The sequence below is a fragment of the Cenococcum geophilum genome (genome assembly GCF_001692895.1).
Source record: "Cenococcum geophilum 1.58 unplaced genomic scaffold K441scaffold_21, whole genome shotgun sequence".
NCBI classification, from domain to species: Eukaryota; Fungi; Ascomycota; class Dothideomycetes; order Gloniales; family Gloniaceae; genus Cenococcum; species Cenococcum geophilum.
Genome location: NW_027137579.1, coordinates 1,135,184 through 1,147,714, shown reverse-complemented (window position 1 = coordinate 1,147,714; position 12,531 = coordinate 1,135,184). Strand labels below are relative to the sequence as shown.

The window sequence follows — 12,531 nt, the reverse complement described above, 5'->3', positions numbered from 1 at the left end:
ACGATAGTGAACCATCTCTTATTGAAGGTGTCACTCAGGCATTTGAAAATTGGCAACTGAAAGATTGTCTTGAGTTGGAGTTATCCACACCTGTTCAAAAGAAACGGGAAGCAGCAGCCCGAGCCCAGAAAGCCAGAGAGGAGGAGGAAAAAAGGCGCGTAGAAGCGAGGAAGCGCGAGGAAGCTGTTAGGAAGAAAGCAGAACTTGAACGCGAGCAAGAGGCGCAGAGGCTAAGGGAGGAAGCGGAGCGAGCCGCCGCTAAACGACTAATAAATCCACTTTCCGAATCATGGAAAACCCAGCTGGAGCAAGTCGCGGCGAAGGCTAGAGGCGAATTTAAACGGGCATTTGACGACAAGACTAGTGGCAAAGGAATGAGCGATAGTCAAAAGCTTGTTGTCAGACAAACCATCCAGAGAGGAATTTCGATCGGAAACCTGAGCATGCACGACTTCGGTACCCTCCTTGCAAGAGATTTCCTAGGCAGCGACATAGGATGGCTCAACGACGAAATCATCAATGCGTATCTAAAACTCCTCGTCCAACGCGAGCAAGAAAAACGTGGCTACAATAAAGCCTCGAAAGCTGCACCCCCTGTCCATGCCTTCCCCTCTCAGTGGCATGAAACTGTCAAGAACGCGAACAGCTGCAAGGCAATCAGTCGCTGGACAAAGAGGGCTTTACTTGGAGGACCACAGTTGCTTGGCGCTAGTCTCGTTCTATTTCCTATCTGCGACGGAAGCCATTGGACGCTACTTGCCATCTTCCCGCAGGAGCGCAAAATCGAATACCTAGACAGCCTCTACACCTACGGGGAGGACAGGTTCATCTGTTGGGCTCGCGATTGGCTGAAAGTGGAGCTGGGGGAGCTCTATGTAGAGGACGAGTGGGATGAGGTCGTTAAAAGAAGCGCAAAGCAAGATAACGGCAGCGATTGTGGAGCCTTCACATCACTCAACGCCCTTGCCCTAATTCGGGGTATGGAGCCCGGAGAAGTCGTGACTCATACGAATATGAAAGATGCACGACGCCAGATCGCTGCAACATTGCTGCAGGGAGGAGCACATGGCGAATTCGATTTCTAATTTTGCTGGTTTTGGATCATTTTGGACCTTCAAAAGGGTGATTTTCAGCTACTTTTCAGCTACGAATGAATGCATTATGATATATGACATAGATACCCAATACCCCGAGCTCTAGGCTCTCTGAGCTGTACAATACATAGATTTCCAGTCATGAAGATGATTACTGTTCTTGCACGTGAAATGAACCTATTTAGGCTATCTTTAATTAGTGGCTTACCCTGAATTTGTCACACATCTATTCATACGACGCTTTAAATCCTTACTTTATCTTTTGAACAGTTTAAATGTCCTAATGAAAATATATTAAATATATAATCATTATTTATTAGGCATGATACATCCAGTATTTATCATTAAATCGAGAAATATCAGGGTACAACTGGAGCCTCCACTCCGCGCCGTCACATATTTAGAAAGAAAGAAAGGGCAGAACATGTATATCTGAAGTCTATGGTAGATTTTACTCGCAAGGCTTTCCTATCCTAATTTTGTAAAAATAATAACGGTCCATTCTACTATTTAATAAAGGCATTCACAAAATGTAATAAATCCTACTGTGTAACTCAAATTGGATCTCTATTAATGTTCCAGTCGCTCCTAGTTTACTACTCTATTCGCCCCCATTAAATTAAACTGTTCCAGTGGAGTCTCAGTCCACAGAGCCTGCTGTGCGACGCCTTGATAGAATGGGCCAGTGCACTGACCACTTCATAGATATCTCCTGGAGCGATCGAGCTCTGTAGATTCTTCCTCATAAAGCTCTACGCCCATCTTCTCGCCATGCCTGTTCGGTAGTCTGAACAAGTATAAAACTATCCGTCAAAAAATCACGTGGGCCTGATTATAAGTTATGAAAGGGCATTTGAAGTTCTAATGCAGGGAAGACGATGTAGCTTCGAAGCTTTACGAAGGACACAGTCAAGCCGAGAGATTGTAACTAAATCCCCTATAGAGGGTTTACCTTGTTCGGAGGCTGTTGAAATCAATGTCTATGCGTGGGGTGATTGGAATTAACTTTCGGGTCCGACCAATTCTATCCCTTCGTGTGGCAATGATTTCAAGGACTTTTCGTATATGCACGCCTCATAAGCCAATCTAGAGGCTCTATACTGTATAGAGCTTGGCGTTAAAGCCTCTGGTCAGTGCGATTTCTCGACAGCAAGGGTGCTGGCGCCTCATTGACGCTTGGATATCGAATAACCGCTAGTTAAACCGTTCAACCACTTGTGGCACTTAATACACCTCATTTAACGTATATAGCACGTCCTCCCTATAACCTTAAGCTGGTCCTTTACCGGCTTATCCTTATTAACTTTATGAACGCGTATAAAGCGACTCTAATAGAGGATTTTCCTATATAACCAGCAGCTGGTTAATGGAGGAAAGGTAGAAACCTCATAACGTTATATATCACGACTCTTTGCCTAACTTCCTCAATATATATATATAGGTGTTTTTAGTGGTGGCCTTCTGCAGCATTTCATCGGCATCGCAATATTGACGCGTTTTGGTGAGGCTTGCTAATAAAAAAACGCTAGCAAGGGTGCCTGCAGCATGCTAACCCAGGCAGGAGCGCCTAAAGCGCCCAATACGAAAAGTCACACTTGCCAGACGAAGGGATAACGTCCGAGCCACCCGATCGAGCCAACCCCCCGATCGAGCCACCTACCAAAATCTACTAATTTTAATCTTTTATAACTCTACTACCACAATATACATTTAGCTAGAATTTTAAATACAAACTTTTTAAAGCATATATAGTTAAAATATATTATTAAATTAATATATATATTAATATTAATATTAAAACTAAAATTATTATTTTAAAAATTACTATATTAACTTAAATATATATAATTAATTTTAAAAAACTATATAAATAAAAAGCTTCTATATATAGATAGCTGTATTTAAAATTTTACTTGAATATCTTTAATAGGGGTGGAGTTATAAAAGGTTAAAGTTAGTAAATTTTGGTGCATCGGCAAAATATTGTCCCTTGTAAATGACCTCAGCTGCTAGAAGTTGGCGTCGTTGGCGGGCCATTAAGGGCATTGACCAACTTGACAAACCAGCCTATGTTAAGTTCATTTGACACGCAGCCTGCGCGCAGCCTGCGCATAGCCTGCGTAACCTACGCAACCTGCGCAACCTACGCAACCTACGCAACCTACGCAACCTATATAACTTATAATTTTAGATAATAAAGGCTACTTTAAAGCCGTTTATAAAGCTATCAAGATAAATTATATACACTTCTTTATATAATCTATTATGTCTACATCTACTACCTGTCTGCATCGTCTACCTATCTACATCACCTACCTATCTGCATTACCTACCTGTCTGCATTACCTACCTGTCTGCATCACCTACCTGTCTGCATTATCTACCTGTCTGCATCGTCTACCTGTCTACATCACCTACCTATCTGCATCACCTACCTGTCTGCATCGCCTACCTATCTGCATCGTCTACCTGTCTGCATCGTCTACCTATCTGCATCGCCTACCTATCTGCATCGTCTACCGGTCTGCATCATCTACCTATCTACATTACCTACCTATCTGCATCACCTACCTGTCTGCATCGCCTACCTGTCTGCATCGCCTACCTATCTGCATCGTCTACCTATCTGCATTGTCTACCTATCTACATCGCCTACCTATCTGCATCTGCCTATAGTGTCTAATTTAATTTGGGGGAGAGGTCGGCCCGATTAAAGGCTCTAATTAATTCGAATCGTTCTCCATAGCCGTTCGCTAGCTGTATATTCAAACAGTAGTTATCTAGGGTGCCTCCCTAGGAGGCCTTGATTCGATTCGATTCGGTAATAGGCTCTAAATTAATTCAATTAATCGATTAAATCGTTCGTGGTGTTCGCTGGCTAGTTATTCGAACGGTCGTCGTCTGGTTCTAGTAACGGTCGTCTACTAGTTCTAGCAACGGTCGTCTGGTTCTAGCGACGGTCATCTAGTTCTGGCGACGGTCATCTAGTTCTAGCGACGGTCGTCTAGTTCTGGCAACGGTTGTCTAGTTCTAGCAACGGTCATCTGGTTCCAGCAACGTTCGTCTAGTTCTAGCGACGGTTATAGTTCTAGCAACGGTTGTCTAGTTCTGGCGACGGTCGTCTAGTTCTGGCGACGGTCGTCTAGTTCTAGCAACGGTCGTCTAGTTCTGGCGACAGTCATCTAGTTCTAGCGACGGTCGTCTAGTTCTAGCGATGGTTATAGTTCTGGCAACGGTTATCTAGTTCTAGTGACGGTTGTCTAGTTCTGGCAACGGTCCTCTCCTACCTACCTACCTGCCTGCCTACCTACTTATCTGCCTACCTACTTATTTATCTACCTACCTACCTACCTACCTATCTACCTACCTGCCTGCGTCAGTGTCTAGTTTAATTCGGGGGAGGAGTCGGCCTAATTAAAGGCTCTTATTAATTCGAATCGTTCTCTATAGCCGTTCGCTGGCTATATATTTAAACGGTAGTTGTCTAGGGTGCCTCCCTAGGAAGTCTTAATTTGATTTAGTAATGGGCCGATATTAAAGCTCTAGTTTAATTCAATTAATTAATTAATTAAATTGTTTATGGTATTTGCTAGCTAGTTGTTTAAACAGTTATCGTCTAATTCTAGCGACGGTTATCTAGTCCTAGCAACAGTCGTCTAGTTCTAGCAACGGTTATCTAGTTCTAGTAACGGTTGTCTAGTTCTAGCAACGGTTGTCTAGTTCTAGCGACGGTCCTCTGCTGGCTGCCGTTCCAGTACCTCCTAAGGTAGGGAGGATATAAGGAAGGGTAAAAAATAAGGTGGCTGTAAAGGGGGTAACTTGGCAGAGGCACGTGCGGGGACCCGATATAGAGCTTCGTATAGAGCCTCTATATATAGAGCTTCGCGTAGAGCCTCGTGCAGAGCCTCTATACGTAGAGCTTCGTGTAGAGCTTCGTATAGAGCTTCGTACAGAGCCTCGTGCAGAGCATCTATATACAGAGCTTCGTGCAGAGCCTCTATCGCAGAGCTTCGTGCAGAGCTTCGTGCAAAGCCTCGTATAGAGCCTCGTGCAGAGCCTCTATCACAGAGCTTCGTGTAGAGCTTCGTGTAGAGCCTCTTAAGTATATAACTTAAAAATAATATATTATATTACCTTAATTATATATTAAGGAATATATAAGTTAGTTAACTGCGTGTTATTTAACTTTTAAATATATTAAGTTGGTTAATTATAGGTTAATTATAGGTTAATTACGTATTATTTAACTTTTAAATATATTAAGTTGGTTAACTGCGTGTTATTTAACTTTTAAATGTATTAAGTTGGTTAACTATGTGTTATTTAACTTTTGAATGTGTTAAGTTGGTTAACTGCATATTAATTACGCGAAACGCGCTTAACAAAGTTAACTTGAAACCCAGCCTGCGAATATTTTCCCGATGTGTATTTTGGGGTGGCTTAAGTAGTGGGGTGGCTCGAGCGGGTGGCTCGGACGTTATGCCTAAACGAGATATAAAGCAACAGGGATGTATATAACTATTCTATTAGTTATATAAGTTATAATTACTATATAATCTAACTAATCATAATTATAATTAATCTTTTGATTATGATTACACGTTTATAATTAATATAATCACCTAGGGTAAGAATAGGTAGGAATAGAATATAGTAATAAAGCTTTAGTGTTAAGAAAGTTATTTATTAATTTTCCTACTATATAGTCGGCGCTAACTAAAAAGCGTTGAGCCAGCTGTTTTATATATAAAAAACGTCCGTGTGGGCTTTCTTAAAAAGACTTTATATATGCGCCTACGTGTTAGTGTATATTATCTAGAGTTCCATTTTAATCACCATTTACTTGTATTTACACCTACTTACCTAATTAGGAAATTAGTATATAATCAATGTAATCGATCAGAATTAGGTGCGGTGATTTTATAATAATCAAAATCAATGGGCTGATTACGATTACGTTGATTATATGCATCCCTGCAGAGCAACAGGAAAAGGTCGGGCATACTTTCCATGCCTTCAAGCCGACCATCCAGGCTTTTAATAGAATGTAGGGCTGCTTATAAAATTTGACAGAGGACATGCGTACATGAAGTCAGCAACTCAGCTCTCTGCTTTTAGGCTAGAGAACGTAGCCCTCAACGCTATCAAATCTACCATGCACACAGCCCAAGTCACCTCATGGGGTCAGCCTCCCCAATACCTAGAAATCGATCCTCCAGTACCACCAGCGCCAGAATCCGGCGACATCCAGATCAACGTCTCCGCCATAGGCCTGCACCGTGTAGTCCGCTCTCGCGCCGCTGGAATACACTACTCCAGCAAAGCTCTCCCGCACACGCCCGGCACCGATGGCGTTGGGCACACCTTAGACGGGCGCACCGTCTACTTCACGACACTTGGTTCCGGCGGAGGCACCTACAGCTCTATCGTAAACGTGCCCGCAGTTTCCGTAACGCCGCTGCCAGAAGGTGTCGACCCGGTCCAGGCAGCCGCGCTAGTCAATCCAGGCCTCTCGTCATGGATGGCGATGCGCACGCGCACTGCGGAACTGCCGGCTAACTTCTCGGTTGTAGTAATGGGCGCAACGTCTGCGTCTGGTGCTATTGCCATCGAGCTGGCGCGCGTGCTGGGTGCGGGTAGAGTCATTGGCGTTGCGCGCAGCGAGGAGAAGCTCGCGGCGTTGGACTTCGACGGTACTATTCTGCTCCGCTCTCCAGCTGCTGAAACGGACTTCTCGGGTCTTGGAGATGTAGATCTGATTCTGGACTATGTTTATGGCCCCCCGGCCGCGCATCTGCTTCAATCCTTGAAGTCGTCCCGTCCAGTGCAGTATGTGCACATTGGAGCTCTAGATCCTAACGAGATGAGCCTCCCCGGCTCTGTTCTGAGATCTAAGAACCTCATTATCCGCGGGTCTGGGCTTGGGAGCTGGACTCCTCAGCAAGTAGACGCTGAGATTCCGGGACTCCTAGTGGCTATCAAGGGGATTAAGAAACAGGAAGTGAAGGTCGTGCCCTTGAGCCAAGTAGAGAACGCGTGGAATGAAAAGGGAGAGCGGACAGTGTTTGTTCCGTAGGTCGGAGTATGAATAGAGCGTCTATTGGCAGGACTTTGTACATCCCCTTGCATACAAGCATACCAAAATTGAAATAAGTCTATTGTTCTTGGATCATCTAACATTCGTACATGCAAATAGTTGACTTTGATGGCTAACGTTAGGGCACACCAGGAATCAATAAAAATTCTTTCTACGAACGCTACTGTCCTGTCTGTATCTATGTTTAAATTAGTTCACTAGCTCGGTCATTGCTCCATTAGGAGTTTCCATAAGCATGGCATACATTACCGTAAAGCTTAGTTCCTTTGGCTCTAGTGGACGTTAACATGGTTCACAAATCTCTAGGTTCAATTCGAAAGCCGGGAACTACTAGGGTAGAGTATGCCTCCTCTAATTAGCCCGAGAACGTCGAAATTTATCTATCGAGCTCTTCATCTAACCCTAATTCTTTACTGCACCCTCCTGCCTAACCTCTGGACTTGCCACTCTTGCCACACTCCCATCCTCCTCGTACCACCGACCCCAGACTTCGGGTCCACGACGCTGCTCCTCCTCCTAGCCGCAGCAACGAGTTCCGGATGCTGCTCCGTCAACTTAGCAAAGTTCTCCTCCGCATCCCAGACCCACGGCCTGTCCGCAGCGAATAGGAGATCCATTCCCTCCAGCGTGCACTGGTTACCCTCAGGGTACAGCGCCCAACCCATTGGGGGGGTGATGATATTGCTCGCGCCAAAAATATAGAGTCTTCTCGCCGACCACGTTGAACATAACTGGGCAAAGTAGTGTGAGCCAGCCGTTGCCGATACTCCAGCCTACAACACCCCATGCATTACCTTTGGCTCGGACCTCCAGTGGAAAGATCTCGGCCGGGTACAGCCATGGGACAGTTAACCAGGTAGCGCCGAAGACGGAGGTGAAGATGTATACGAACGCTGCGGCTGCAGCACCGTATGCGGCGGCGGCGAAGTCATCACTAGCTGCTTTGGTGTCGAGACCGCTGCGGGCCATGCCACCGGCAAGAAACATGGCAATGCCTTAGCCTACGGCGCCCCAGGAAAGTGTCCATTGGCGGCCGATACGGTCAAGAGCGAAGACGTAGATGAGCGTTGAGAACATGTAGAAGATGTTGTTGAGACTGTTAATCCACTGGCTCTTCTGAGAATTGAAGCCTGCAATGCGGAAGATTGTTGGAGCATCTGGGAGGAGCCATGCTAGTACCATAATTTAAAAATTGTCTTGATACTTACAAATGGTGACGCCCGCAATGCCAACCCATTCCTGTAGAATTTGCAGCCAGATTACTAGTTGCACTCTGCGGCCTGTATGAAGCTTTCCTGCATCAATGCTAAAGAGCATGTGGAAATAAGAATTCTTCTGAAGTTTGAGTCTCGAGCTGGACAATGTTTTTGATATCTTGGAACTCTGCTTCTGCTTTGCCTCCGTCGCCAGTCTTGCCTTGGAGTCTTCCGAGAATATAGCGGGCTTCTTCATGCCGGCCAGCCTTGACAGGCCAGCACGAGGATTCTAGGAAGAACCAGACGGCACCGAATAAGATTAAAAGTGGGATAATTGAAATGCCATGGGGAATCTCCAGCGGATGGCTAATCGTCATCCATCAATATATAAAAAGCCACTGATGCAAGTTAATAAAAGGTCCTCGAAGAAAACCAATGTAACCTACAATTCGAGCCAGTAGACCACAACCACACCAAAGATGTTAAGTGTGAGCTCAATGGTAATGAATTGACCTCGAGAAGTGTGTTCAGCGGTTTCTGTGGCCTTGGATAACGTTAGAGTTGATACTTTCTCCAATACGATAACAGCCACCTAGCCAAACGGGAACAATGGCGTTCAATATGCCAGTGCCAATACCATTAACAGCGCGTGCTGCATTCAGTCAGATTTATTACATGCATTGCAAAGCAGGAGAGCATACCACAAATCATCCAGTCATGATTATTTTGTCAAACGATTTGTATTGCCTGCCTGGGGAGAGTTCACACGAGAAGTAATTCCAAGAGCACTTCAGGAAAAATCAATCGATTAAAACAGTGTCCTGGTATTATCTACCACTCCGGGAGTGGGTGTTTCGATGCTGGGCTCCAAGCATCAAAAGCATTCCATGCGTTTATTATTCAAAAGCATATGGTACTGCATCCGGACCAAATAACAAATGTGGCTTCCTCTGCGCTAAATCCAGAACTGTCTGAGCGAAAACCGAGTTCGCCCACGCAAACCAACTGCCTAAAAAGCCGCAATTATGAGTTAAGTAGTCCAATATATAAGGAACAGATGAGAGGTAAAGACTTACGCGTGTAATCCCTCAACATATTCACATTAACGCTTTCATGCACTAATCCTAGCTTACACGAACTCCTCACCATCTTCAAACATTTTTCAATCTCTTCATCATCGTCGCTTGTCATAGCTTGGACGAGGACGCTCATCGGCCAGGCATGCTGAAGTCCAATATGTGGACCACCAATGCCCTGGAAATCCTTCCCCTCGAGAAAATAAGGGTTGCCGGATCGCTCGAGAATCATCTTGCGTGTGTTCTGGTACGTTTTGTCGCTTGCTTCCACGAAACCAAGTAGTGGGAGAGCGAGAAGTGACGGCAGGTTTGCATCGTCCATCAGGATCGATGAACCAAAGCCATCAACTTCGAAGGCGAAGACAGGGCCATACTTCTTGTGGCGCACAACAGCATGTTCCCAGATACCATTCTCTATGCTGACGCCACGGTTCCAAAGCAAGGTCGAGAGCTTCTTCTGGCCCACCTTCTTGAGCATCGTGGCGCAGCGCTTCAATTCCACTGCCATCATTGCGTTCGAGGGGATGAAAAAGCCTAGGATTGTTGCATCGTCACTAGGTCGGAAGGCGCTGCGGATTAGCCCAGTGCCACCATTGAGTGGGTTGCCAACGCCGGCAAGGTTGAGCGTTTCCGTTCCAGTGTTCGTCTTGCGTTGGAAGGTATACTCATTCCTTTGAAACTTGCCAGTATCATCGTTAAAGGTAGGCTTCTCTTGGCCTTTGAGAACGTCCATGATCGTCTCGAGAGCAAGATACCATCGTGGGGTTAGAAAATCGGTCGAACCGGTGTGATTGTAGAACTGATTTGTCAAGGCTAGAAAATGGGCTAGGGAGTCTAGTTCGTATTTGCATTCAAAAACAAAGGAGGGTTCATAGGCTGGATGCACTTCGTCCTCGCCGCCGGTGTAGGTCGGGTTGAGGCCACTTGGTGGGGGAGGTTGGAAGGCATTGCAGTACGGGGAGCCAATGACGTATTCTACTTGCGTATTGATAGCACCAAGGATGAGGTTCTTAATTGTTTTGTCCTTCTTGGCCAAAATCTGGTACTGAGCCAACTGATTTGTAGAATCCCGCAACCATTCCGCATTGATGTCTCCCGTTACAATGAAGCTTTGAGCACCTTCCCATTTCCCTTCACTATTCTCATTCTTCGAGCCCCGTTTTTTGCCTTTCTTTTTCTCTGTGCCGTTGACGTGCCATCGTACTGTAGTATCTAGAGTATTCGGAAACGCATTCTCGAAGATCCGCGCAAGGTCCTTGTCCACCATCTTCTCATTCATGTATTCTATGACCTCCTCTACAAGAGGAGATTCGAAAGTGCGGCAGTGTCGTGATGGTCGCTGAAATGGGAGCTTCATTGGGCCCTGGCTGTATGGAGGACTGTTGAAACGAGATGGTTAGAACTAGTTTTCTAGTAATTTGAGGAGCTGTAACATACTGCATCCGCATGGCATAATTCTTGTAATCTGGACACACTGCCAAATACTTTGACTTATCCACAGAGCCCTTCAGTAATTCTTGTTGGCCTCTTATTTCTGGATCGACCGACCCTGCGTGGAGGTCAGCACCGACAGAATTTGTGAATGATCCAAGAAACATGGTGCTGCCAAAGAAGAGCAGGAAGGCCCGAGATGCTGCTCTAGACATTTTTGTGAGTGGGGAGTGCAGTTCTGAGGGTGGGTTGAACTGTGGTCTTTATAGCCACGCAGTGCCTCAACGGAGGTGCCCAGATGCCGCTGGGGTCCCGACAGAAGGATAAAAGGATGCGGCGCGAGGCACGTAAGGAGGCGATGCTACGCTCAAGTTAAAAGTTCCTGCATCCCGTTTCACACTTTCAAAAGATGCACTGGCTGAATGAATTTTGGTTTGCCGATAAGGAGACATTAATGTTGGCAGGTCTCCGGTATGGGAGTTTCGAATAGATGTACATTTGGCGTATGCGTTGGCGTATGCGTTAGCGTATTCAAAACTGCATACAATCCTTGGCGTTCCGTTTTTCGCGTGCAGTAAGCGTTTGGGCCGGCTCGTGCACGGTTCAGCGAGCTCAGACGTGATTTTTTTGGCTAGCGTCGGAATAACGTAACAGCCACCCGATCGAGCCACCTAAAATTACGCTTACCTCAGCAAGCTCAGACCATAGAATCAATTAGCGGACATACGTATATCCGCAAGCGGATATCGCTAACCTTTTTTGTCAAAAAGTTAATTCTATAGTCTAAGGGACTTATGTAAGGTTTCTTAGGCGATCCGACTTATTTTATATATAAAGCAGTTACCTTCTTTAACGAAATTAATTTACACCCCTATAATAGCTATTATCTTAAAAATACCGTTAAACTAATCCGTAGGAGTAGCTCTATAATCCATTAATATATCTACCCTATTAGCCCCTATAATGTTAAGTAGAAAGTGCCACTAAACGGGTAATATATTAATAATTAACTTGCCCGCCCTTACTATAAATATAACACTAGTTAACTGGCGGACGCCTATCTAAACGCTAGCTAGAGCATTTGCTAAGTGGATATTACGCCCAGTAATAAAGGAAAAAAAGGTTAAAGTTATTATAGAGTATTTATAGGACTGGGGATAGTCCTTTAGCAAACTTTCTTTAGCCTAGCTATAGTATAGTACTAGTAAAAGATAACACTTAAAAAAAAAGAAGGTAAAGGAGCTTATTATTACCCTTTTAGGGGATAAAGAAACCCGTAATATAATTAAGGAGGCTATAAATATTTATTTAGAACTAGTTAATATAGTTATAAATATCCTTTATATATTACGGACGCTTTAAGTACAATGTTATAACTACTTAGAGAGGAGTTGGAAGAAGCTAGTTAGTTAATATAGGTACGGACCAAGATAGAACCCATAGAACTATATAATGAGGAATGGTAAGTAAGTCACATAATAGTTAAACGTATTAGCTGCGTTAAATAAAAGGGACGTCACGTTTAATATAAATAAGACGTACATTACGTATAAGAAGGATTTTATAGGAGTACGGTTATATATTTAAGGACCCTTAGTCCCTACCTAGATAGTTCCTTCCTTATAGTAATTCTTAGA

At 44.6% G+C, this 12,531-nt stretch overlaps 5 protein-coding genes across 5 annotated transcripts; 2 read left to right on the top strand and 3 right to left on the bottom strand.

The window, feature by feature from the left end:
* Positions 1 to 443: 443 nt before the first annotated feature.
* On the top strand, positions 444 to 1,085 carry K441DRAFT_560245 (cysteine proteinase; the record flags this gene model as incomplete). The annotated part of the gene is made up of 1 exon (XM_067643485.1): positions 444 to 1,085. The coding sequence occupies one exon, from the start codon at positions 444 to 446 to the stop codon at positions 1,083 to 1,085; it is 642 nt and encodes a 213-aa protein (XP_067504038.1).
* Positions 1,086 to 6,112: 5,027 nt separating this feature from the next.
* On the top strand, positions 6,113 to 7,260 carry K441DRAFT_659868 (NAD(P)-binding protein). Its single transcript, XM_067648607.1, has one exon. It carries the CDS (start codon positions 6,181 to 6,183, stop codon positions 7,168 to 7,170), a length of 990 nt encoding a protein of 329 aa, XP_067504037.1. The 5' UTR covers positions 6,113 to 6,180; the 3' UTR covers positions 7,171 to 7,260.
* Positions 7,261 to 7,351: 91 nt separating this feature from the next.
* K441DRAFT_687134 (uncharacterized protein) lies at positions 7,352 to 8,178 on the bottom strand (the record flags this gene model as incomplete). Its single annotated transcript, XM_067652067.1, has 3 exons — positions 7,352 to 7,369; positions 7,722 to 7,875; positions 7,919 to 8,178. 3 exons carry the CDS (start codon positions 8,176 to 8,178, stop codon positions 7,352 to 7,354), a joined length of 432 nt encoding a protein of 143 aa, XP_067504036.1.
* A 221-nt stretch (positions 8,179 to 8,399) lies between these two features.
* K441DRAFT_696390 (uncharacterized protein) lies at positions 8,400 to 8,880 on the bottom strand. Its single transcript, XM_067652881.1, has 2 exons — positions 8,834 to 8,880; positions 8,400 to 8,785 (listed from the first exon to the last, which is right to left on the bottom strand). The coding sequence occupies exon 2, from the start codon at positions 8,762 to 8,764 to the stop codon at positions 8,498 to 8,500; it is 267 nt and encodes an 88-aa protein (XP_067504035.1). The 5' UTR covers positions 8,765 to 8,785; positions 8,834 to 8,880; the 3' UTR covers positions 8,400 to 8,497.
* On the bottom strand, positions 8,864 to 11,367 carry K441DRAFT_636315 (glycoside hydrolase family 125 protein). The gene is made up of 5 exons (XM_067646472.1): positions 10,901 to 11,367; positions 9,464 to 10,842; positions 9,089 to 9,396; positions 8,980 to 9,039; positions 8,864 to 8,931 (listed from the first exon to the last, which is right to left on the bottom strand). The coding sequence occupies exons 1-3, from the start codon at positions 11,107 to 11,109 to the stop codon at positions 9,284 to 9,286; spliced, it is 1,701 nt and encodes a 566-aa protein (XP_067504034.1). The 5' UTR covers positions 11,110 to 11,367; the 3' UTR covers positions 8,864 to 8,931; positions 8,980 to 9,039; positions 9,089 to 9,283.
* Positions 11,368 to 12,531: the final 1,164 nt, after the last annotated feature.